Raw genomic sequence first — 25772 nt, 5'->3', positions numbered from 1 at the left:
GTCCACCTTACTTCAATCCAAGAAAAAAAGATCCAAAAGAAGTGATCTGGATTGTTGGCACATACGATACCGCATCCCAACAAGTCCGGGAGATCCTTGGACGTTACTGGTCAGTTCTTAAAACGGACCCGGACCTGGAAAAGTCCTTCCAGACTATCCAGCAAAAAAGGTTTAGACGAGGACGCAGTAAAGAGGACTCATTGGTGCATAGCCACTTTGAAGTCCCATTAAGAAGCACCTGGTTGGCCAATAGGAAACCGGGAACCTTCAGATGCGCCAAGTGTAAAGCATGGTGCCCAAGGATGGACCTTTAGAACTCGCTCGTTTGCAAACTGTAATACTGTGGGGGTTGTGTATCTTGCTCAATGTGACTGTGGATGTAAATATGTGGGTAAGACCTGCAGAATGTTCAAGAAGAGAATTTTCGCAATAAACGTGACAGACCGCTCTCAGGTTTTGCTCCGTCATGGAGGTAATATAAAAACACTACGGTTCTCCATGATTGAGACAATTAAACAATCCATTAGGGGTGGAGATTTATGCTCTTAACACAGTTATACCTTCTGGTCTTAAAGGGGTTGTCTGGGATCACAGTCTTTTTAACTAACATTAGTATTCACCGTTAAATACATCTGTAAGGTCCCCCTGAAGGTTCCCAGTTATTTATTTATTTTTTCCTCCTCCGGGGCTCCTATGGGTCCCCGAAACTGCGCTCGGTATTGTTTACATTGCAGCGCTCCCTCTTTGACGTCTCAATCCCAACCACTTCTCTAATCAATATTCCTTTTCCTGCCATTCATCCCCCTCGTCTGTAAGAACATGGGAGGTGTGCCTACAGCACTTGAATATGCATAATCCATGCGGCCCCATTGAGTGTAAATTCAGATGAGAGGCGCGCACTATGCTAAACAGCAGCGTTCCCTGCCTCCAAATCCACGTCCTTCAGCCCAGAACAACGCCCCTTTGTGCCCGGTGACATAACCGGCACAGAGGGGTGCTCTCTAGCGATGCCAGTTCCCTCCTACAAAACAGCACGAAAGATGCTGACAACCCACGTGATTGTCCTATTGGTTGTCACAAGTTTTCTGAAAGCTAATGTAGCTGTACCTCTCTCTTTGAGACCTGTCAGTCTAACAGAGCCGGGTGGGTAGAAGCCCACTGAGATACATCCCATGTCTCTTCTCCCTATTCTTGGCTTGTAAACTATTGGGCAGATTTATGACGTGTCTTTATTGCCTATAGCGAGGAATCGGCGCTCCGCTTAATACACTCATTGCCACACCAAGGAGTTGTCAGACTGGAATAACACTTTCTGTGTCTGATTGTAATGATGATACGCGAGATTACAATATTAGAGTGAAAGAATACGTCTCTGATACGCCTCTAGCCTGGATACGGGATGAGAACCAGTTGGACATACAGGTTCTGTGTGGTATCCTGCGGCACATTTGCCCACAGATGTTGGAGCTGGACCTGTAGACCCTGTACACTCGCAGGTTGCCGAAGCTGGTGTCCCAGCTGGTCCCATAAATGCTGAATTGGTGATAAATCTGGTGACTGGGCAGGCCAAGGAAGTATGGCAATCTGAAGGAGACCCCTGCTGTATGTGGGTAAGGATTATCCTACTGAAGCCCTGCCATGAGAGGCAGCACATGTTGCCGAAGGATGTCCTTCACATATCACTGACCTGTTGGAGTCCCTCGTATCACTCCTAGAGGTGACCTAGTCAACTGGGCAAAATGTCTTTCTCTGTCTGGGGTTGCACCAGGTATCGAATTATCGATACCCAATCGATACTTTTGTACTGGTATTGATTCAATACCGATACTAGGCTGCACTACTGCGCAGCCTAGTATCACAGAACATGGCACGCGCTGCTCTCAGCATGTGCCATGTTACCTCAGCAGCACAGGGAAGAAGGAAGCAGTCTCTCCCTCCTCTCATTGGTGGCAGTAGCAGCACAGGGGGGAGGGGCTGTGGCCATGATAACCGTTTAATGCAGATACAGGAGGCGGGTGCCAGCGGCAGAATCGCATAGCGGCACCCGGCCTCTGACAGGGAGCTGCGATCAGTGGCAGTTAACCACTCAGGTGCCACGTCTGAAAAGTCCAAAATATACAAATATTTTTTTTTAAATCCCCTATGCGGAGAACGCCATAACAGAAAGAATGAATAAATAAAAACTGTGCGATTCGCCATTTTTTAGTCACCTTGTCCCCCCAAAAAATAGGATAGGACTGTTCGATTATGGGCCGGACGTTCCATAAAATGCGAAATACACACTGCTTATTTTTTTTTTTTTCGCATGGCATCGAGTATCACAATACTTTTGTATGGTATCGAAATTGAATCAAAATGTTGGTATCGTGACAACCCTAACTCTGTCATAGAGGCATGTCTGTCACCAAGAGGTACATTATCCAAAAGTAGCCTCTGAGAGCCTTTTTATAGGGCACCGGGGGAAGCACATTTATGCCCTCTTATAGCAGGACCCAGTGTCTAATCAGACCACACCGGTAGTCATTTACAGAACGGCATGCTGAGTTTTGAAGCAATCTGACATTTCTATCTGGGTGCGGTATTATTTTTTGTCATATACTGCTCTTGAAAAATTAAAGCTGTGATTTAGTTTCTATGGGCAACAAAGAGCTTTTCTTTTGGACCTTTTTGATTAAATCTGGTCCATGTCTTCTCGGTGGGTAGCCTCGGCAGGCTACATTATGTGGCCTGTGGTTTGGACAGCACGGGTAGCCCGTAGAAGTATTTGCCTCACGAGGATTGCAAACCACACCCCCTGTAGAATGGGACCATGCCCCTTTTACATGCTGCAGCCTACCCCCTCATTGTGTGCCTTGGGTTCTGGGGCGTAGTCTGATGACCTAGCATCCCACACACAGTTAAAGGGGTTGTCCAAGGTCAGTAAAAAGTCAGCAGCTGTAAATGTGATAAAGTAAGACAAGAAGTCCGTCACCCCCTCATCATCCTCTAAGAATACATTGTTGTCCTCCAGGGTTAAATAAAGTTTTGTGAACAGAGCACGAGGAGCTGCTTGATCATGTTGCCCATAGAAACCACTGAGGTGAAAGATACAATCTGATTGGTACAGAAAAGGCGACCTCTTTTTCCATACTAACCAATAAGTGACCAGCTTTCTGTGGAGACAGGAGACACCACCAATCAGATTGTGTCTTTCATTTTCTAGCCTGGTTTGGTTGCTATCGGCCTGTTCTTGTGCCCACGACTACAGTATCTTGGGCAGTCTGCGCCTGTCGTCCTGCTCAGTAAAATAATTGTCCAAAGTATATGGAGAGAGTGTGACTGGGTGGTCATGCTGGAACCTGCAGTGCCCCAGGCAGGAATAATGAGCAGCTCCGTGCTGGAGCCTCCTGTATTGGGCAATGACATGATGAGAATTGTTCTTATGATGTGGTGCAGTAACCACAGAGACACTATTGTAAGACTACCAGCGGTATTCCTTCCTCAGCAGCCGCACGTGTCTGGAGACGCTCCGTCTCCTTGTCAGATCTTAAATTATGAATGAAATGGCTGATGGTACAGCATGTTCCCCATGACCGGGTGCGCTGCGCCTCTGCTAGCTCCGTGTCGGAGCGATTCATCAGACATTTTCCTCTAATCTTTATGCCATTTACACCGACAAGAGAGAGACTTTCTACATCCGTGAGCCGAGGCTGAAGAACTAAGGCCACGTTCACACCTACGGCAGGTGGTCACGGCCAACACCGCTGTGTACACCCATTGCATCTAATTGTCAGTGGGGTCGTGGTGCACGCGACGGATGCTAAATACCCAACACAGTAAGTCGCGCACAGCTTGATCACAGTGCGAGTTCCAAGCAACTGTGACTTTTCTCAGATTAGGCTGTGCAGCTGTAAAATAGTCGCGCGTACAGCAGGTTACAGAGAAGTCGCACAGATGGTTTTGGTTGCGTGACTTTTGTGAGACAATCTCACAACCCAAGATCAGTGTAGTAGTGCAGCCATTGAACTGAATGGGGTCGCCACACAACTCCAGAATCGCAAGTAATCCAGCACTGTACCTCATTCATTTCAGCGGCTGCACTACTACATCCTGTTATAATACTGTACACAGTGATCCCACCAGCAGAATAGTGAGTGCAGCTCTGGAGTATAATACTGGATATAAAGCCTCATTCACACGTCAGTGTTTTTCCATCAGTGATTGTGAGCCAAAACCAGGATTGGAGCCTCCACAAACATAAAGTATAACGGAGAGATCTGCACCTGTTCTGTGTTTTAAAGCCACGCCTGGTTTTGGCTCAAAATAACTGATGGAAATTACTGACCGAACACTGACGTGTGAATGAGGCTTAACTTAGGATGAGTACAGGGTAAGTAATGTATGTACACAGTGACTCCACCAGCAGAACAGTGAGTGCAGCTCTGGAGTATAATACATTATGAAACTCAGGATCAGTACAGGATAAGGCTACTTTCACACTTGCGTTTTTACTGGATCCGGCAGGGTTTAGCAAAACGCTTCCGTTACTGATAATACAACCGTCTGCATCCGTTATGAATAGATCCGGTTGTATTATCTTTAACATACCCAAGACGGATCCGTCATGAACTCCATTGAAAGTCAATGGGGGACGGATCAGTTTTCTATTGTGGCAGAGAAAACGGATCCATCCCCATTGACTTGCATTGACTGATCAGTCTTGCTCTGCATCCCAGGATGGAAAGCAAACCTCAGCATGCTGCGGTTTACACTCCAGTATGAGAACGAAATGTATTTTGGAGCATTCAGTTCTCTTCAGTTACGTTTTGTCCCCATTGACAATGAATGGGGACAAAACAGAAGCGCTTTTTTTCCGATATGGAGACCCTATGACATCAATACCGGAAAATATTAACGCTTGAGTGAAAGTAGCCTAAGTAATATATGTACACAATGCTCCACCAGCAGAATAGTGAGTGCAGCTCTGGAGTATAATACAGGATGTGACTCGGGATAAGTAATGTAATGTATGTACACAATGACTCCACCATCAGAATAGGGAATACAGCTCTGGAGTGTAATGCAGAATGGCATTGAATGGCCAGGGGGATTACCCCCACCAAAATTGGGATAGCAGACTTAAGATTGCCGCTCAGAGGGTGGATCAATGGAAGGGTGAACATTGTCAAAACCTACCTGATCCCTTTGCTTTTATATCTGGGCAGTGTGTGCGTCTTGCCAGAACCTTTCTGGACTCGGGTTTACAGTCTGTTCTTCCAGATGTTATGGGGAAATAGACTGAACCTTGTCTAGATTGAGGTTACTTATCGTACGAGGAGACTAGGAGGGTTGGGTATGGACAACCCTGTGGTGTTCCTGGTGAACACCTTTTTATTAAAATTAATCTCGCAAGCCTCTGGAAAGCGAGGGCTTCTCTGTGAGTAGTCTCCTGTCGGGGATGGTTTCGGCCTTTCTTCCAGGAATGAGAGACGGGGGCAAGTGAAGGATCTCCGCACACCACATGGGCATCTCCCGGCTTATGGTGCCTTGGTTCTGAAGGTATTACGTCGGTGGGGTCTGGGGATTTGGAAAATCAGGACTCGGTCAAGGAAACTCCTTGACCAGAGGGTTCTGTTGACCCATTTCCAGAAACCTCTGGCCCTCAGGGACCTGCCCAAGTCGGGATCTGGGGATCGGGTTACGGCTTTTGAATTCCATTAGGATCCCTTTGACGTTTTTAGACTTGACTTGGCGCTGCTTCCATGGGAAACTGTGTGTGAGGGACAATCTGAAGTTTAGGAGCCGTGAGGACAGGGGGTGTCCCCGAGAGGAGTGTGGTGGTGTGCTGGAGAGCATGGACCACTTCCTGCTTTATTGTCCCTTTAACACAGAGGTTTACACCAGGGTGGGGACCTCAATCGGCTGGCCTAGGCTGGTCACTCTTGCCTATGCAAATGGGCCTATGGAGCATTTAGACACCTGGGTGGTAGGGACCGCTGCACTTTATTCCTAGTCAGCTCAGTGGTCAGGTACTGCACATGACACGCATGGTTTAGTCTCGACGCAGCGCAAAATCCTCCCGTGGATTAGGTGGTTAGAAACATTCTTGGAGACTCTCTGGACTATGAGAGGTTGGGGGCGGGTAGAGCCTCGTTCCTCTGGAGGGGTTTTGCCTTTAGGGTACCCTAGCCTGTTGTCTCCCTTCCTGGTGGTAGGCTGATGCTGACACTGTAGAGTTGTTTTTTGGTGGCTGTATGAGGACATAGGGCTTGCAGGCGCCGAACTTGGGCTTTAATGGTTGTGTGTGGCTGAAAAGCCTCACTGTGGGTGGTATGAGTGGTCTGCCATGTATTTTAGTTTATAGGTCTGTATGTATATATTGGTGTGTGTGTGTGTGTGTGTGTGTGTGTGTGTGTGTGTGTGTGTGTGTATATATATGTTGTATATTTTGTCTAGTGATGTTTATTTTGTATAATTTGAGTTGCTGGTTGTAGTGTTAGGTTGGGTGGTGGGTAAATGGGGAAAGGTTCTAGGGTTCCATGGGACATTGGGGACTTTTGGGGTATATGAGAAATTCTGGGCTGGTTCATGGACATCTGTTATCATGTACTGGGGGCATGGGATGCGTAAACGTGTGTGTTTAATTGGGGTGTTAGGGTGTTTTTTTTTGTAAGTGTTCAGTATTTTGCTGTGTGTAGGTAGGGTGCAACCGGATCAGAAAGGTTAGTACATTGTAAAGACTGTATATAGTGGGTGTTCTATGGGGAAGTGAGTGTTGGGCTGGACCGTGCTGAGCTACATTATGTCCTGTATTTTTGGTTTGGCTTTTGTGTTATGTTTTGGTTTCCTTTCTGTATTTATTTACGTTTTTAAAATTTTAATAAAAGAAATACAGGATGTAACTCAGGATCAGTACAGGATAAGTAATGTATGTACACAGTGATTCCACCAGCAGAATAGTGAGTGCAGCTCTGCAGTATAATACAGGATGTAACTCAGGATCAGTACATGATGAGAAATGTAATGTATGTACACAGTGACTCCACCAGCAGAATAGTGAGTGCAGCTCTGGGGTATAATACAGGATGTAACTCAGGATCAGTACAGGATAAGTAATGTATGTACACAGTGATTCCACCAGCAGAATAGTGAGTGCAGCTCTGGGGTATAATACAGGATGTAACTCATGATCCGTACAGGATAAGTAATGTATGTACACAGTGATTCCACCAGCAGAATAGTGAGTGCAGCTCTGCAGTATAATACAGTATGTAACTCAGGATCAGTACAGGATAATTCTTATTAATTTCTTTTTATGGAATATTCCTAAATTAACAGTTTTATGTTTGTGTTCATATTTGGAGCCACATTGCCCTGTGCTGAGACACGGGATCCAATCCCACAACAAGTGAGCTCACAGCTCAGGAATGACTGGTGTCTTCATTGACCGTTCTTTGCTTGTTTCTCATCTTCCAGTTTCCTGAGCAGTTCTGGTAGTAACTGGGCTAGAACAGAATCCCTTCCTATTAAGGTTTCTGCCATCTGCCCCACTGACTTTATGCTATTGACTAGACAGTAGCAATTCAGGATTCTGGGAAAGCTTGGTGTCAGCTGTCGGTGGAAATGATCTAATGGTGTGCGATAATGACAGATTTTTTTTTTTTTCGTGAGGCTTTGTCGCTTGGATGTTGAGTTTGACCACAATGTGCACAATTTAAAGGGGGGGTCTTTTTGACTGGAAGCGCCCAGCATCTGCAGTGTAAGATACGAGCTGCATGGAGGGCACTGCAGATAACATAGGGCAGGAAAGACTGAGTCAGCATCATGTCAGCTCCACACAGCGGCTCAGAGGTAAAGGCGGAAATCTGGAGCCGAGAGATCAGGAAATCCATTCACATGCGTATCTGCAGTGTAAACAAGGTGCCACACGTCGTGTAATCGCTGGGGTGGAGTTTACTCCCAGTTCATCAGATTTGGGGACTTTTTTGTTATTATGTCATTCTACTTATTTTGGGCTAACAATCAGTTTTTCAATAGTTTTTCCTCTACAGCTTTTAGTTTTACAGCATCTGCAAAGTATAGATTCTTCTGAGTGAATCCATTGGTGCTGCGTGGCTTGATCTGTAATCCTTAACTCCAGTTTCCTGACAGCTCATAAATGCTTATTTAAGGTAAATTCTTAGGTCTGTATTATGCAGATCAGCAAGCGATTGTCGAGAGGGAAACGTTTCCTCCCGGCAATCGTCTCCTCAGTAGTGGAGGAGACCGCTACTATGACATACAGCGATTTCCTCCGCAGCATGGGGAGGAGCGATCGCTAATACCATCGATCGTCCCCATACTTTCTAGTAATATGCCCGCGGCAGATTGTGCTGTCTAATTATGATCTGCTGCCGACATGCTTAACGAGTAACTAAACCGTTATCTAAACTTTTTAATATGTTCTCCCTAATGCCCTAATAAAACTATCTCTAATATACTTTATTAATGATTTTTTAAATTTATTTTTACTCATCTTTTTTTTTTTTCTTCTACCTAAGGCCTCATGCACACGACCGTTGTGTGCATCCGTGGCCGTTGTGCCGTTTTCCGTTTTTTTTTTCGCGGACCCATTGACTTTCAATGGGTCCGTGGAAAAATCGGAAAATGCACCGTTTTGCAGCCGAGGCCGTGATCCGTGTATCCTGTCCGTCAAAAAACCTGTCCTATTTTTTTTGACTGACAACGGTTCACGGACCCATTCAAGTCAATGGGTCCGTGAAAGAACACGGATGCACACAAGATTGGCATCCGTGTCCGTGATCCGTGGCCGTAGGTTGCTTTCATACAGACGGATCCGAAGATCCGTCTGCATAAAAGCTTTTTCTGATCTAAGTTTTCACTTCGTGAAAACTCATTTCCGACAGTATATTCTAACACAGAAGCGTTCCCATGGTGATGGGGACGCTTCTAGTTAGAATACACTGCAAACTTTGTACAAGACTGCCCCCTGCTGCCTGGCACCACCCGATCTCTTACAGGGGGATATGATAGCACAATTAACCCCTTCAGGTGCGGCACCTAAAGGGGTTAATTGTACTATCATATTCCCCTGTAAGAGATCAGGGCTGCCAGGCAGCAGGGGGCAGACCCCCCCCCCCCTCCCCAGTTTGAATATCGTTGGTGGCACAGTGTGCGCCCACCATCGCCCCCCCCCTTCCTCCCTCTATAGTTAAAAATCGTTGGTGGCACAGTGTGCGCCCACCATCGCCCCCCCCCCTCTCTCTATAGTAGTAACAACCATTGGTGGCAGTGTGCAGCCTCCCATTCCCCCCCCCATCATTGGTGGCAGCGGAGTTCCGATCGGAGTCCCAGTTTAATCGCTGGGGCTCCGATCGGTAACCATGGCAACCAGGAAGCTACTGCATCCCTGGTTGCCATGGTTACTTAGCAATAGTACAATTGTAGAAGATTCATACTTACCTGCTTGCTGCTGCGATGTCTGTGACCGGCCGGGAGCTCCACCTACTGGTAAGTGAAAGGTCTGTGCGGCGCATTGCTAAAGAACTGTCACTTACCAGTAGGAGGAGCTCCCGGCCGGTCACAGACATCGCAGCAGCAAGCAGGTAAGTATGAATCTTCTACTGTTGTACTAGTGCTAAGTAACCATGGCAACCAGGGCTGCAGTTGCTTCCTGGTTGCCATGGTTACCGATCGGAGCCCCAGCGATCAAACTGGGACTCCGATCGGAACTCCGCTGCCACCAATGATTGGGGGGGGGGGGGGGGGATGGGAGGCCGCACACTGCCACCAATGGTTGTTACTACTATAGAGAGAGGGGGGCCGATGGTGGGTGCACACTGTGCCACCAACGATTTATTACAATAAAGGGAGGGAGGGGGGGGGGGCGATGGTGGGTGCACACTGTGCCACCAACTATATTAAAACTGGGGAGGGGGGGGGGGTCTGCCCCCTGCTGCCTGGCAGCCCTGATCTCTTACAGGGGGATATGATAGTACAATTAACCCCTTCAGGTGCGGCACCTGAGGAGTTAATTGTGCTGATCACGGCCCCCTGTAAGAGATCGGGTGCTGCCAGGCAGCAGGGGGCAGTCATGTACACAGTTTTTCAGTATATTCTAACCTGAAGCGTCCCCATCACCATGGGAACGCCTCTGTGTTAGAATATACTGTCGGAAATGAGTTTCACGATGTAGCTCATATCCGACAGTATATTCTAACGTAGAGGCGTTCCCATGGTGATGGGGACGCTTCAAGTTATGTTCGGGTGTCCACCTGGCCGTGCGGAGGCAAGCGGATCCGTCCAGACTTATAATGTAAGTCAATGGGGACGGATTCGTTTGAAGATGACACACTATGGCTCAATTTTCAAACGGATCCGTCCCCCATTGACTTTCAATGTAAAGTCTGGACGGATCCGTCTGAGGCTATTTTCACACTTAGAAATGTTTTAACAATATAATTTTGCAGACGGATCCGCTCTGAACGGAGCCACCGTCTGCATTATGAACACAAGTGTGAAAGTAAAGGGACTCCTGACTTTACATTGAAAGTCAATGGGGACGGATCCGTTTGCAATTGCACCATATTGTGTCAACGTCAAACGGATCCGTCCCCATTGACTTGCGTTGTAATTCAGGACGGATCCGTTTGGCTCCGCACGGCCAGGCGGACGCCAAAACGACTTTTTTTTCATGTCCGTGGATCCTCCAAAAATCAAGGAAGACCCACGGACGAAAAAACTGTCACGGATCACGGACCCCGTTTTTGCGGACCGTGAAAAAAAACTGTCGTGTGCATGAGGCCTAAAGCACACCTGGTGCTCTTAAAACTCTGTTCTCTACACTGCTCAGCGGTGTACGGAGTACACTTTCTCAATGGGCAGGAGCGCACACTGCTGCTCCTGCCCGTGCTCCCTGGACTATTACTAACTCTTGGCATATCACATGGGTACCCATGTACTATGCCAGGATTAGCTGAACTGAGCGGGCTCCTGCTTCTGCCTGCTCCGCTAAGAGAACTGCAACGTATTAAAAGTTTAGATAAAGGCTTAGTTACTCTTCCAAAATCAGAATTGCCCGATGAACAAGCAGTCATAGGGCAACTGGCGACAGTATTACACTGGAAGATGATTGCTAACGATCGTTCATGCGAATATCGTCCAGTGTAATACAGCCTTTATGAGCTGTTGGTAAATATAAGAGCTACCGATTGAGATGACGGAGCAGCACCCTGACGGATTCCCATAGGAGAAGTAACAGTCAGACGCACGGACACTGTAGAGGAAAAGCTGTTACATTTTTAATAAAGAGCAATCGAACCAAATCATTTTTAGCCCATTCACACGACCACAAAAAAACAGGTCCACAATATACGGGCACTGGCTGTGTGCACTCCTGGTGCGGATGCAGACCCATTGACGTGAATGGGTCCGCTATCCACAGGATACCGACAAAGATAGGACATGTATCTTTCGCGGGACGGAAGCCCTATGAAGAACTTCATTGGGCTTTCTGGTCCGTGCCCCCGCACCGCAAAAGATAGGACCTCTTGCGTATTGCGGACCCATTCAAGTCAGTGGCTATTTGCACTCTGTCTCATGGAGCCCTTACGTTTGTCTGAATGAGCCCTAAGTAGAGTGCAATTTATAAAAGATAAAAAAGGTCCTCAAAGGTGTCCATAGTTGTTGTTGTAAAAAGCAGTGAATGGGGCTGATCAGCAATACTATACACAACCAGTGGATGGATGGCAAAAGAGATTGTCTATGTGGCGGCACTCTGCCCTGGCTACAATAGGAGGCTTATAACCAGGAACCTATTTTAATTGTTTTTGCTGTATATGATATACAGTAATATTCAAGGTGAAGACCTCTTAAAGGGGTTTGTGTAAATTAATCTTGAACTACTGTATATAGAATGGGAACTTCCATAACTTTTTAATAAGCTTTTTTTCAGTACCTCTAGTTGCTGTCAGTGAATGGTAACATGGGAGAGCAGCATGCTAGAGAATTGTATAAATGAAAGAAAATGGCTACATGCGGCATGTACCTTCACCGATACTGACTGGATTGTAACGGTGCCCAATGTAAGCAGGCTTTAAAGTGGCCTTCTAAATTGTAGAAGGTAATGACTGCTGGGGACCCCGTGATCTTGAGAATGAAGGATCAGCAGTGGTAGTAAAACCCAGTCCCACACACTGAGCTGCCTGGAAGGAACTGCAGCACAGATAGGGGTCCCGGAGGTTAGACCCCCACCAGTGCATGGGAATAGCCCTTTGAGGCTTCAGTAATTTATCTCACAGTAATTACAATGTCAAATAAGTGCCCATACCAGATCCAATTGTAACGAACCCTCAGCAGTGAGAAGTATTAGATCTGGACATTGATCAGCCTCAGAATATAAAGGAAAATGTTCCTATTCACTGACAGCAAGCAGAGACATTAAAAAGCTTCATTTACAGACATGTGGCCATCTCGCATAAAAAGATTGGAAACTGTCATCTGCTTCGTTGTTCCCGTACCCCAGGATAATATGGGGGGAAATTATTGAAGCCAGGCTGCAGCGGGGAGATTTTTCCATCAGCGTGGCGGTCTTTTTTGTTCTCCACGTCCTATGCAGCAACATCTGTCAGACATTTCCACTTCCCGCACGCCGCAGCTCTCTCTATTTTTAGGATTCAAACCCTCTGAATGAGGTTTTACCAGAAAGACCCAAAACACATGTTCCACCCAGTGCAGGGAGGGTGCAGAGCAATTATTCGCCTCTCACTGTCATGACAAATCACCTGTCCTGACAGCCACCAGGTTCATTCTTTACCGGCGGCGAAGAGTTATTAACAATCCATGATAAAATTAGGACTTAAAATAGATCAGGATTGCACCAGATATCCAGAGAGGGGTGCACTGTCTTATGGCGGTACATTGGGTCCTTTAAAATCAATGGCGTGCAGTGTTGCCTCGTTAAAAAGAAGGCACGCGCGCGGTCTATTGTGCCCTGCTGTCAACCATTTCAGGCTGGGGGGGCTGTCGTATTCCCATCATTGCCTACAACGCTTATATCTATAGGTAGAACTTGTATAACACCGCTGTTCCATTATAAGATGCTGGCCCTTTAAATTGTGTTGATGTCATGTGACCATTCAAGGTGACAAAAAAAAATGTCCAAGGGGTCATCAGCTGACTGACCTCCACAAGTGACTTGTGATGTGTTCTAGGAATCGGCCCTGGGATCTGGAGCCATTAACAGGGGCCCCAAAAGGTGAGACTACAAAGTCATGCAGCTATTAACTAATGGTATGTTCACACATCAGTCATGTCACAGTTTTTGGCGTGACTTTTCCAATGCCAGTGTTTTTTGTTGTTTTAGAAGTCTGGGTCACGACTATCATGGCCACCATGAAGCTCCCTCTGGCATGCTGTCCCATCATCCTGAGTGGCAGATCATTAAGTCGAGGAGGTTATCATTGCTTAAAGGGGTTATCCTGTGACTAATGTAAAACATGAAAATCGGGCATCATATAGGACATGGCAACCTCTTTCTAACAAACCTAGAAGCAGTCCTGTACCTGACATGGATCCAGAGATCTCCCCAGTCATTGCTCTGCTAGATCTATATCCAGCTGTCAGCTCAAGGGGAGTGTCTTTTCTACTGCAGCTAAGGGGGCGTGTCCATGCTCTCCCTATCACCGCTCACGGGGTGTCTCTCAGCTCTCCCTATCACAGCTCAGGGGGCGTGTCCATGCTCTCCCTATCACAGCTCAGGAGGCATTTGAAGGATGAAACTGAGCATGTGCAGCCATCTTAGTGAGCAGGACAAAGAAATAAGAAAAAAACAGCAGGTGGCTCTATACAGATAAATTTTATTGAATAACTCAGTGGCTATACAAATTTTTTAATTAGATGCAATTACAAAAGTATTCAGAATCAGGTGCTGGTTTGAAAACTGTAGAATATTTTTTGTGGGACAACCCCTTTAACTAGGCAGATTCAAGATCTTTGGGCAATGGAGTTATATTGGTGGGGGCTTAGTTTACCAGACTACGATTGCATTCAGGAGTCTCGGAAACTGGGTGACAACCCATGAGATAGCTGTAATGACAGCCATATTGGTTCTTTTCCAGTTTTCCAAGCCCTGTGTCACATCGGGTAAAGAACAATGTGACCAGTGTTTTTTAGACCTGTAGGTGCCATTTGCTGTCTTTAAGGCACATGTACACGTGCCGAGCAGCGGCAGATTATCTGGGCGGTCGACTGCTCGCTCGGTGGAGGTGAAGAGCGGCAGTTTCATGCAGTGATCACCTCCACAGTATGAGCAAGAGCGGTCGCTATTGGGATCATTCGTCCTCGTACAGCTGCATTGTTTCTGGGCCGCAGATCGCCATTCAGACAGCACGATCTGATGCCCAGAAATGATCATTTAGGTGTCTGTTTCAATCGGGTGATCAGCGGCACCTTTACACAGATAGATTGTTGGGAACAAGCGTTTGTAGGAATGTTCGTTCCCGTCTATATCCGCCTTCACACTTTGCTGCGTATTAAGCTGATATAACTGGTAGCAGGAACAAAATTTTAGCTCCGGCACACAATGGGTGACTCACCGGGCGTGCAGATTTCGGCAGGAAGCTCCATCTGGAGAAGATATCAGTGGAACTTTCTTATAAACTTGTCTAAGAACAGAGGAGATGAGGAGAAAGTCAGAGTATGAATACGACGCCCTCCTCACTCCAGGCTTCTATTTCGGGGCATCACTATCTACGCACACTTGTGATCACCCCCACATTTGCTTTGATCGTAAACCATATTAATTATTGGGGTTGTGAGGATGATGAGACTTGCTGACAAAGGCAGGGACAAAACCTACAGCGTGCCTCCTACCCTTATATCATATGAAGCATTGCTCTCTGTTATCAGCCATGTCAGGCTATGACTATTATCGGGCACAGCCACTGAAATTCTTCCTTTTTGCCCTTGTGGCTAGTTAGGACTGAGAGGGGGGCTGATCAGCCAGTCAGGGGCCCCACAGCAGCTCCGGACCAGTTCACAAACTGCCCACTTCCCTTCCATTCCCCGTACACTGGACACCACCAGAAGTGCTGCGGCAGCTTCTTTGTAGCCCAGGCTGGGTGTCTGTGGTCATTTGTGGTGGAAGACTGGATAGAAACTACTGATGTAGATCCACCAAGATGTAAATTGGTCCTTGTAAAGGGCCCTTCAAATTGCTTGATTTTCGGTCAGGCAATCGCTTACAAACGCTCATCAGCGATAAGATGCCGCCGATTACCCAATCAGGTAACATGATTGTTGGTGCAGTCACTTTAATCATTGTTCGCCGGCAGCAGATTATACAGTCGAGTCTGCTGCCGGCACACAATGATTCTGTATGGGGACGAGCGATGACATTACTGATCACTCCTCCCCATACTGTGCATGTAATAGCAACGGTCTTCTCCACTGACGAGCAGGCAATTATCGGAGGAACGTTTCCTCCCCTGACAATCTCTTGCTAAATCAGGCCAGGGAAAGCAGCCATAGTGGGAGCTGAAGTTTCAGCTTTAATGGTCACCCAGCTTTTCCAGAAAGCACTGATTGCAGTTTTGACGTCTTTCTCCAGCTTTCTTAGACCTAAGATTGGCGATGACTACTTGCCGTACAGCGTTATGGGACCTTGAGATGTTTAGTTGCATAACTAAGCCGTTTTTTCTTTCCCGACGCAAGGAATGCTGTGTCTAATGGCAACATTCACAGTCCTAACGAGTGTCCATCTCTCGTGTAAGTCCTGAGACGTTGTCACAGCATGGCCCGCAGGGTATGACCAGACTAGCCTCTGCCGTTATCAGATTCCTTTCCTCTTTCCACCCTGCTGGGCTTTGGGAGTATGAGAAACGTAGCAGAACAGTCTAGAGAGGTGCAGCTTCAGGCTCCTCCGCCCTAATGCAAAGTTTCCACAGTCTCTCTTCCCCATCCATGTGGCGGAGGGATCATTGAGCTGGTGTGCTCCCCATGGTTACAGCTTCCACAGTGGTTGTCACCCAGCTTTCCCAGACCCCTGAAGGGCAAGTTAAACCATGTCCACTAGATCACGTGTCCAGTATTAAGGTGGAGCCTATTGTTTGTTTGTTTCAAAGGCCAGCTAGCAGAATTATGAATGCAGCTGTGGAGTATAATAAAGAAATATATTGTATATCTGAAAGTTTTCAAAAGTTTTACCTTGTTAAAAGTAGCGCTTTTTTTTTAGGAATCCCAGGACTGGTTCAGGTAATGCGGTGCAGTTTTTTTTACACGGATGGCAAGGTCTCTGTGTGCCCCGAGTTGTGCTATCCTCTGGATAAATGATGTTGATTCATGAGCCAACCTCAGATACTTGATGTATTAAAATGAAAAAAAGGTCTGTAACTGATATGGCAGGCAGGGCACACTTGGGCGCCACTACGTGGCACTCTCAGCCAGAAGGATTCTCTGGAATTATGATCAGTCGGTTCCTGCTGTTCAGGCGCTTTCATCCCAGCTCCTGGTTGTGGAAAATTGTACACAGACCATTTGAGCATCGCTGTGCGGGCACAAGCCGTGTTTTCTCCCATTTCGACACAGAGCTCTCGTTGGCAAGCGAAACTATATATAATTCACTGAAGAGAATATTGATGAGAATATCTGAGCACGGGGCCAAGTTCTGTGTTCTGGACTGCTTCAGGGTATTGTTTGATGGACTCTGTTTAAATAACAGTTATATATTCATCTTGGATTGCAGCCAGTTCAGGGGAATGATCGCAGCACAGAGGATTTCAGGCCCTTGGGTTAAGGGGAGTAGTAACATGTTCACGCATATGAGAACAAGCCTGTGGAATGGAGAAAATGAGCAATTGGGCTGAGAGCTGAAGGAACAGGCTCTCCTGCAGTACAGAGTATTTCAGGAGTGTAGTGTGCTGATCCATTCATGTTAGGAGGAAAAGGCCATAACAGTGTACTGATGTTGGGAGCAGAATATAGTGAAGTGTGGGATCACCAACAGTTTTACGTAGTGGAAGGAGCAGGGTCCATCGCAGTACAGAGTATTTAAGGAGCGTATCTCGGGGGGCATAGTGACTTTGTCCAATTTCTGTATGTGATTCTCAGTGAAGACTGGGCTGCATGTGGTGTATAGAGGAATGGAGACAAATGAGAGATTAGACTAAGGGGAAGGAGTAGGTTGCCCAGCAGCACAGAGTATTTCAGAAAAAGGAGGTGCTGATCTTGTGGAGGCAGTGACCTGTCCACTTGTGTGACCATGATGGGGACAGTGCTGCATGTGATGGACAGTGGCATGATGAGACATGGTTGTAATGGGAGGTCACACCATCTTACCCATTGAATTAAGCAGCACAGAGTATTTTAGCATATCAAAAAACTGTGCATTGTAAACCTTATTGCCTATCAGATTTGTACAGTACACATAAATCTGCATAGTACAATATCGACTCTCACCCTGAAATGTTTATTCCTTAAATTACAACATGGACGACTGGAGTAGACAATTAGCGCTGAACAGTATCTCCAGCAGCACAGAGTGTTTTTAGAGAAGGCTAGGATCTTGTGACATGTCCACCTGAAGTGACATATGAAGGCAAGTGAAAGGTCAGACTGAAGCGGGCAGGGGCCCAAGGTCACAGAAGGTAGGGTACCAGGCAGCACAGAGTATTTATGGAGTGGACGTGCAGATCTCATTGGGGGCCAGTGACCTGTTCTCTCTAAAAATTTGTCCTCAAAACTACATAGAGGGAAATTGAGAGCAGACAGACATGAAAGCAGTAAGTCACAGCAGCACAGAATATTTCAGGAAAGCGATGTTTTATCGTGATGCTAGATTATAGTGAATGGGTTTTTGGAGAGATTCCACATCAACCCTGTATTTGGATCATTCTGAGAAAGCGAGAAAATAGGCAGAACTCTGGTTTCTATGACAACCAGCTGAAAACTGAGCGAGCGGTAATTGAATGACCAGGAGAGGAAGAGAAAGGGGCAATCGCCAAATCTTCTCTGACCCTCTACCGTGGGAGAGGAGCCGGCCGCTCATGTAGTTGCTGATACACACTGGTGTAAAGGAAAACTGGCTCAGGTGTCCGTAACAACCAGATTGCACCTTTCATTTTTCAGAGCTCCATTGGAAAATAAAAGATGGAATCTGATTGGTTGCTATGGGCACCTAAGCCATTTTTCCTATACACCGCTTTTGAGAAATCTCCCCCTGTGTTGTATAGGGGCTAGTCATACAGGGGTAAAGATGTGCCATTCAGTGTACTAGGAAAGCTAGGTGGCTGTCATAATTGGTTTTTACCCAACTTTATAGGCAGGTGTTAAAAATGGCTCCACACCTACCTGCAGGTTGTCTGTGGTATTGCAGCCCATTTCCATAGAGCTGTGCTGCAGTACCAGACTCGCTCCAAGCCATGGACAGGTGTGGCATGGTGGGGGCCCTAGTTGTTGAGGGGCCGCACCCCTGGATATGTGGGATGTATGTCCCTTTGCGCTGTTAAAGTAAACTTGCAGCGTATCCTGCGGCATATTTTCGCAGGGCCCCCTCTCTGGAGGCTGAGGAATGTAGCGTTTTATCTGACAACTCCTAATTCCAGCGCTAATCATCCAATCTCTTCTAATCTAAGGAATAAACATTTCGGGGAGGTAGTGTCGGGGGAGAATGTCATACACAGAGGTTTTCATGTGTGCATCCATGGCTGCTTAGGATATACGGTTCGACATGCTGAAATCCTCTGTGCACCCACCCAGGATTCTGCTCCTTCCAGTGGGTAACTAGCTGGGCCTCCCATTACCACCTCCTCACTTCACGCCTGTCACATGCAGCCCAGTCCTCGCTATCAAGTGGACAGATCACTTTCTTCTCGTGATCCTTAAATACTCTGTGCTGCCAAGGACCTTGCTGCTTTCACTGCGTGTCTCAGTTGGTGATCTCTCCCAATATCTCAGTATCTGTGCACTGCTCCTGCCTTATCCTCCTACGTGTCAATAGGGAACTGCCACCTACAGGATCAATACACTACCATCATTAAATACTTTGTGCTGCTTTGGTCCTTGCTCCAATCCTCACATCATAATGTGAGTCTAGTCCTCCCATGGCTACTTGACTTGAACAGTATTGGCACCCTTGTCTCCTGACATGCTCTGTGCTGCTGTCAGTGACATTCTACTTCTCCCTCTTCCCCTTCTCACAAGACACTGGCCTTCGTCACATGTAGCCCGTGCTCACTGACATAATCACATGCATGGTCAGGTCACTGCTCCCTGAAATACTCTGCGCTGCTGCTAGCATCCTTCACATGCCAGGGTAATCTGGGGGACACCTGGAAATGCTGTGTATGTGGGGAACAGAGACCGTAAAAATAATGGATCTATGAGGGAAATGCTGTGTGCTTGTTGTTTTTCTCCCTTTTTTCTGACAAGTGATGATGAGGGCTGTAGTCCTCCCTCGGGCGCCTGGTGCAGGATGAATATTTTATGTGCACTCTTTGGATACATGGATTCTCTGAAGGGATAAACACGTTTAGATATAAACTATTCTCACGTGTGATCCCCTCCCCCCACCGCCTCCCTGGAACGGTTCCTTCTTGTGCCGCTGATCTCAGGGGCTGTTTTTTTAGGATCCTGGAGCACTGGATTGAATTGCAAGATGTCAGCAAAGTGAATTAGGGGGTGGGGGGTGAACTCGGGGTGCCTGCACATGAAAACTGCCTCACCCCGGCCGAGGCTGTGCTGCTCTTGGCAGGTACATGGCTCTTTAATTTCCTACAGATGGTTTCAATTGGCGCTGGACTTGTTAAATTTGCACAGACAGAAATATACGGCGTTCAGCAGCAGCCTGCGTTACATTGTATCAGAGCTAGTCATGAATCGGGTTGAGCAGGATGAGCAGTAGATAGGGAAGAGTTTGCAACTGCGCTCTTGCCTGTCTGGTTAGTGTAACCCCCCCTTCCCCCCCCCAAAAAAATAATAATAATAAAAAAAAAATGAAAAACTGTTATTACTGGGCAAAGCTGCCATCATACCCGTCTGAGATTTTTATTTTTTTTTTTCTGAGAAAAGGGGGGGAAAAAAGATAATTTTCTGACTTGTTTACCTCTGCAGATTTGCCGTCCCCGTTGAACATGACGTGACGTCTGAAGGAGCGCAAAACTCTGTTCCTCACCATGGAGCTCAAAGTATGGGTAGATGGGGTCCAGAGGATCGTGTGCGGGGTGACTGAGGCGACCACATGCCAAGAAGTTGTCATCGCCCTGGCACAAGCCATAGGTGAGTCATCGCCCTGGCACAAGTCCAAAGGGTAATGATGTTGTAAAAGGCCAAGACCAAAATCATTGTTGCAGAACTGACCCCTGATCGGCTGCCACTGCACTCAACATGGCAGCAGTTTACGAGATTTCCCAGAATGACATATCTGCTTGTATATATCTGACGCATTAGAAAAGCTGAATGCCAAACCCAGTGGAAGGTTACAGATTGTGGCCCACACTACAGCAATCAGTTTACATGTATAATCCTAATTTTGGAATATTAGGGGTTAGCTCTAATGCCAGCACGTCAGGATGATAGACGAAACCTTTGATTCAGTATTCCCCTGTATTTCTGTGTTTTGTCTGGTAAAATGTTATTGGTGGAATGCGCCCAATGGCAGGAAAACCAGATGGTGTCCACTTTTGTAGAGCGCGGCTGTGGAGCACCAGATGTGCTCATTCCCTTGTGTAATTACTAATCCACTCCACTTTTCCTTAGCGCTAGTTTTAATACATCTCCCCATTGAGTCCATGAGGTCAATAAGTTGCCCCTTTGTCTGTGGCTGTCACCCTTCTGTAATGGGGGCACCCCTCTAGAATGACTTTGTAGTAGAACAGTGTTTTTTGGACCGGTGGCATGACTAATTCTGAGTGGTCCACTTACCAGGGTGCTTTGGGTCCCTGGGAGGGTTCTCTTTTTCCACCACCTGTGTTGGATGCTGCTTTGTGGGTCCCATGTCTGTGAAGTATGTTGTCCAATGCTGTGTGCACCAGGTGTGCACCAGAGTGACCAACACAGTCTGTTTCCAAGCCATCGTTAGAAAGGTCTACAATCTCTCTTTATGGATGACTGAACTTAGAGTCTGTCAGCAGTTTTTACTAAACTAAACTGCTGACCGTACTAGTACGGGCTGGAGACAGCAGTATAAACATACCTTTAGTGCAGCTTTTATCATCAGGAGTAAGAATATGAACTTTTATTCTGCCATGTTTTGAAGTGCCTAGTAGGTAGGCATTGGGCTTTTTCATAGCCCCTTCCCTCTGCTGAGTGACCTCTATAGCATCTACCCAGTAGAGCAGAGGGGGGGGGGGGGCTGTGAGGCAGCTCAGGGCAGAGGAGCTCCGCCTTTAGTACACTTACAGGAGTAGAACCTGACAGAATAAAAGTTCATATTCACACTATTCCTGATAAATTCTCCACAAGAGTTAGATTTGTACTGCTACCTAGCACTAATGCAAAACTGCTGACAGACTCTCTTTAGCTTCTAAAAAGCAACTGCAGCAGTACAATTGTAATATTACTCAGGACGTTAACCATTTACAGTACAACACATTTTTATGCAGAAGGAGAAAATTGCCCTCTGTCATTTGGCTTTTCCTTGAGGGGACCCCCTGGGCTTCAGTGTCCCTCCTGTCCACACCAGAATACTCCCTCTGCTGGCCCTAGGACAGTCAGTCTCCCACTATCATCTGGTCTTCCATTCTTAAAATGGTTTTCTGGTAATATTGATTTTTTAGCAAGTGTCTGCAGCCTGCCCCTGAAATAGAAGATTCATACTTGGCTACTCCATGACGCTCCAGCCCTCAATGCTGCCTCTGCTGTGTCCACTGGCGTCATTGGTGATGTGGCCACAAGCAGCACGTCACCGCTGGAGCGCTGTATGTGACCATGCCCATGCACCGCCAGAACTTTACAGTGCTGGAGCTGGAAGATGGACACAGCAGAGGCAGCGTGGAGGACTGGAGCGACATGGAGCAGGTAAGTCTGAATCTTCTGTTTTAAGGGGGCGCAGGCTGCAGGCACTTGCTAAAAAATCATTACCAGAAAAGCCCTTCAAGGTCCCCAAGCACACTGGATCAAGCCGCCCGCTATTTACGTTGGAATCGACACGCTAACGTATGGAGAGCTGCTGATTGGTGCTGAATTTCAACGTCCAATCCTTTATTCTCCCGGGAGATAACAGGAGTCCGGTGGTAGCTTTCTCCCCTCTCCCCAGTGAGAACACACAGCTGAGCGTTGTGTGTGGGGGGAGTAAGGAGCTGTGACATCTGTTGAAGGTGTGCGGTCTTCCACACTTCAGATAGTCCCAGCAATGGCCTCCAGGCTTGAGGGGTATGTTCACGTTGTCTGGATTTCATGAGCAGATAATGTGCAGTGTAATACAGTACCAGCTGCACAAAAATGGAATTCGCATGCTGCGGAAAGAAAATTACCATGCGGTGCGGATTTTAAATTTAAATAAACCTTCTCTGCGGTTTTTCAAAATTTTCCATATTGGCAATCTGCAAAAAAAACAACAACTTTGTTGCGGATCTCACTTGCGAATTCCATGGTGAATCCTTATTTTATTTTTATTTTTTCTCCTGAAACATGAAACCCCCACCTTCCCCATTGGATTCCAGTCATAAGTCTCTTTTCTGTCTCAGCATTAATTCTTCAAAGATAAACAGCTAAACCCATCTAAATAAACATTTCTAACGAGGCGAACATCAGAATGTCGGCCATGTTTGTTTTGAAGGTCACATGGTCTGTGGGCCCAGCACTTTGTTGTTGTTTTCTCTAAAGCTGTGGGATTCTGGGACTGCTCATCAAAGGCGACCTCTCTGGCCGTGACTGCCTGCACATCATCTTACTATATTACACAGCTTGCGCTCGGGTGCTATGGGACGTTTATCCAATGTTTCATGCCACTATTGTGGTGTAAAAAAAAAAAAGTTGCAAATTATGACGCACCTCAATTTGTTTGATAAAAAACAAAAGGGCTGCACAACTTCACACATACAAACAATACAGCTGAGAAATGGGGATCATTCTAAATTAAAGTGGTATTATACCTACTATAAATTTTATTTTAGCACCATAATTTGTGATTTTTTTTTTTTTTTTTTTTTTTTTTTTTTTTTACTTCTGTGCGCACGGCTTAGCGGGAGGGGATGGCCTCCTGCAGGTTTACTATCCTTTTATGCCAGAAACTGGCTTCATAGCTAGTGTAGATTAGAACTTCTTGTGCACTGCCTGCCTGGAAATGCACCAAATGTATTAAGAGGCCTGTGCCGACAGACTGTAGCTCCAGTCCTAATATTTCTACCCCTGTCTTATAATCAGCGTTTAATAAATCTGTCCTCTTCCTGCAGCTCCTCGTTGGTAAAGTACAGTGCATTCGGAAAATCTTCAGACCCTTTCACTTTTTTCACATTTTGTCATGTGGCGGCCTTTTCCCTATAATTCTACACTCAGTACGTCATAATGACGAAGTGAAGACAGAATGTTAGAAATCTTGGCAAATTTATTGAAAAGGAAAAACTAAAATCTTGCACTGACGTAAGTGTTCAGGCCCTTTACTCAGTACTTAGTTGAAGCCCCTTTGGCAGTAATTACAGCCTCCAGACTTCTTGGGTATAGTGCCACAAGGTTTGATACCTGGATTTTAGGATTTTACTGTATGTCACTCTTCTCTGTAGATCCTCTCAAGCTCTGTCAGGTTGGATGGGGAGCATCTGTGGACAGCTCAGGCCTCTCCAGATATTGGGTTCAGGTCAGGGCTTTGGCTGGACCACTCAAGCAATACTGTCTCTGAGCTCTACAGGCAGTTCTTTCTTCCGCAAGGCTTAGTTTTTACTCTGACGTTTATGGTTAGCTGTGAGAGACTATATAGACTCGTGTCCAATTGACTGAATTTACCACAGATGGAGGCCAACCAAGGTGTAGAAACATCTCAAACATGATCAAGAGAAATTTCAAGTGTCCTAGCAAAGGGTCTGAATACTTATGTCCAGGCAAAAATTTTTTTTTTTTTTTTTTTTATAAATGTGGACATTTATGTGAAGATTTTGTGCTGACATTACAGGGTACTGAGTGCAGATTGATTGGGGGGGGGGGGGGGACTTGTTTTTTTTTTTTTAGCACAAGGCCACAACATAAGAAAATGTGAAAAAAGTGAAAGGGTCTGAAGACTGTCCAATAGTGATGAGCGAACTTCTGTTTTAAGTTCGGCGTCTAAAGTTCGGCTTCCGGTTAGAGGAGAATCCCGATATGGATTCCGACTTCCGTTGTGGTCCGTGGTAGCGGAATCAATAATCGGCCATTATTGATTCCGCTACCACAGACCACAACGGAAGTCGGAATCCATATCGGGAACCATATCGGGATTCTCCGCTAACCGGAAGCCGAACTTTAGACGCCGAACTTAAAACAGAAGTTCGCTCATCACTACTGTCCAAATGTTGTGTGTATACTCTAGGTTACCTAGCAACCACTTGATTTCCTATCAGTGACCACCATCCACGTAGACACAGAGCTCTGCAGGCAGTGACTGGTGACATTTTTGTTTACCTCCAGACTTATCGCAATCTACAAATGAAGCAGCTGTAAAGTGATAAATGCTGAATTGAGCTCTGCTACATCTCTGCTATTTAGCATGTTACATGTGGACAGAATCCGCGGAATCTCAGTCGCTGTTAATGTGAATGCGATGATTTTCCTAATTAGCCCCAATGGCTGGCGAATCGCATCATAATTCAGGCTGTTGCTTTAAATGTAAGAGGCTTGTTGTTTGGAGCGGTGCTGCGTACATTAGACTTGGCAGTAATCCCTATTAGGACGTTTCTTTGCCTTCTTAGGACACGTTACCTGCAGAGCTTTCCGAATGACCTCAACAAAAGAGACTTCTCCATAAGCTTGTGACTCCGGGTCACACTGGGAGAGCAGTGTTGTGTATATTGAAGAGGACCCGACACCACTCCTGTCTTTTTTAGTAACTAATTGCATCCCCCATGTAATAACTATTCTGTCGCATCTATTCTTATGACTTTGTGTTGCCGTTCCTCTGTTATTCCCACATAAAGATTATGAATGAATTACTAGCAGCTTTCAATAAAGGTCCAAATGGTTTTTATGAGACTTTCTTTGCGCAGGAGCGCAGCCTTTGAGGTCTGTTCATTCCCTTCTTCCCTCACCATTAATCCTGGCACAGACAGCAGGCACTGAAGAGACCTCACAGGTTGCACCGCGCTCCAGATCACCGCGGGCGCACGACACTAACTGAAGCTGTAACGGCCAGCATCAGAGAGAGCTCTGATGCTGGCTGCTTTACTCCCTAGATGCTGCAGTCAATAGCGAACGTAGTATATGGGCAGTCAGAGGAAGAGGGCTTTTTCTGCCAGAATCAGCCATGGCTACCAGAGGCCTGACAAAGACCCCCAGGCCGGCCATGACTGTATGTCTATTAGACTGTGCAGCACTGTAATGCATTGGTAGACAGGGTATAGCAATGCATTATAAAAGCCATCTTTCCTAATGAGTAAAAATAAAATAAAGGCTAATCAAGTTTATAAAAAAAATACAACTTTTTGTTTCATAAATTTTTTTTCATATTTTTCTAACTGGTAAAAAAAAAAAACTGCACATGTATATGGTGTCATACCGCATTTGCCGAAACCCATATAATAGAGATACCATGTTATTTAAACGGCCCGTGAACAACGTAAAAAATGCATCCTATTTACCCTGCCCTAAAAATGTAATAAATGTTAATTCATATG

The 25772-nt window shown here is 46.3% G+C and overlaps 1 protein-coding gene across 2 annotated transcripts in view; it reads left to right on the top strand.

Annotated features, from left to right (window-relative positions):
- RASSF8 (Ras association domain family member 8) overlaps positions 1 to 25772 on the top strand; it is a 60571-nt gene that overhangs the window by 16858 nt on the left and 17941 nt on the right. For both annotated transcript variants that reach the window (XM_044281466.1, XM_044281467.1), the window contains exon 2: positions 20086 to 20250. In XM_044281466.1, coding sequence (XP_044137401.1) covers positions 20148 to 20250 — 103 coding nt within the window. In that variant the 5' untranslated portion in view covers positions 20086 to 20147. The remainder of the gene's footprint in view (positions 1 to 20085; positions 20251 to 25772) is intronic.

This window comes from Bufo gargarizans, chromosome 2 (genome assembly GCF_014858855.1).
Source record: "Bufo gargarizans isolate SCDJY-AF-19 chromosome 2, ASM1485885v1, whole genome shotgun sequence".
In the NCBI taxonomy this organism is placed as follows: domain Eukaryota; kingdom Metazoa; phylum Chordata; class Amphibia; order Anura; family Bufonidae; genus Bufo; species Bufo gargarizans.
Note: the sequence above shows the minus strand (reverse complement) of the source record. Positions and strands in the feature narration are given on the sequence as shown.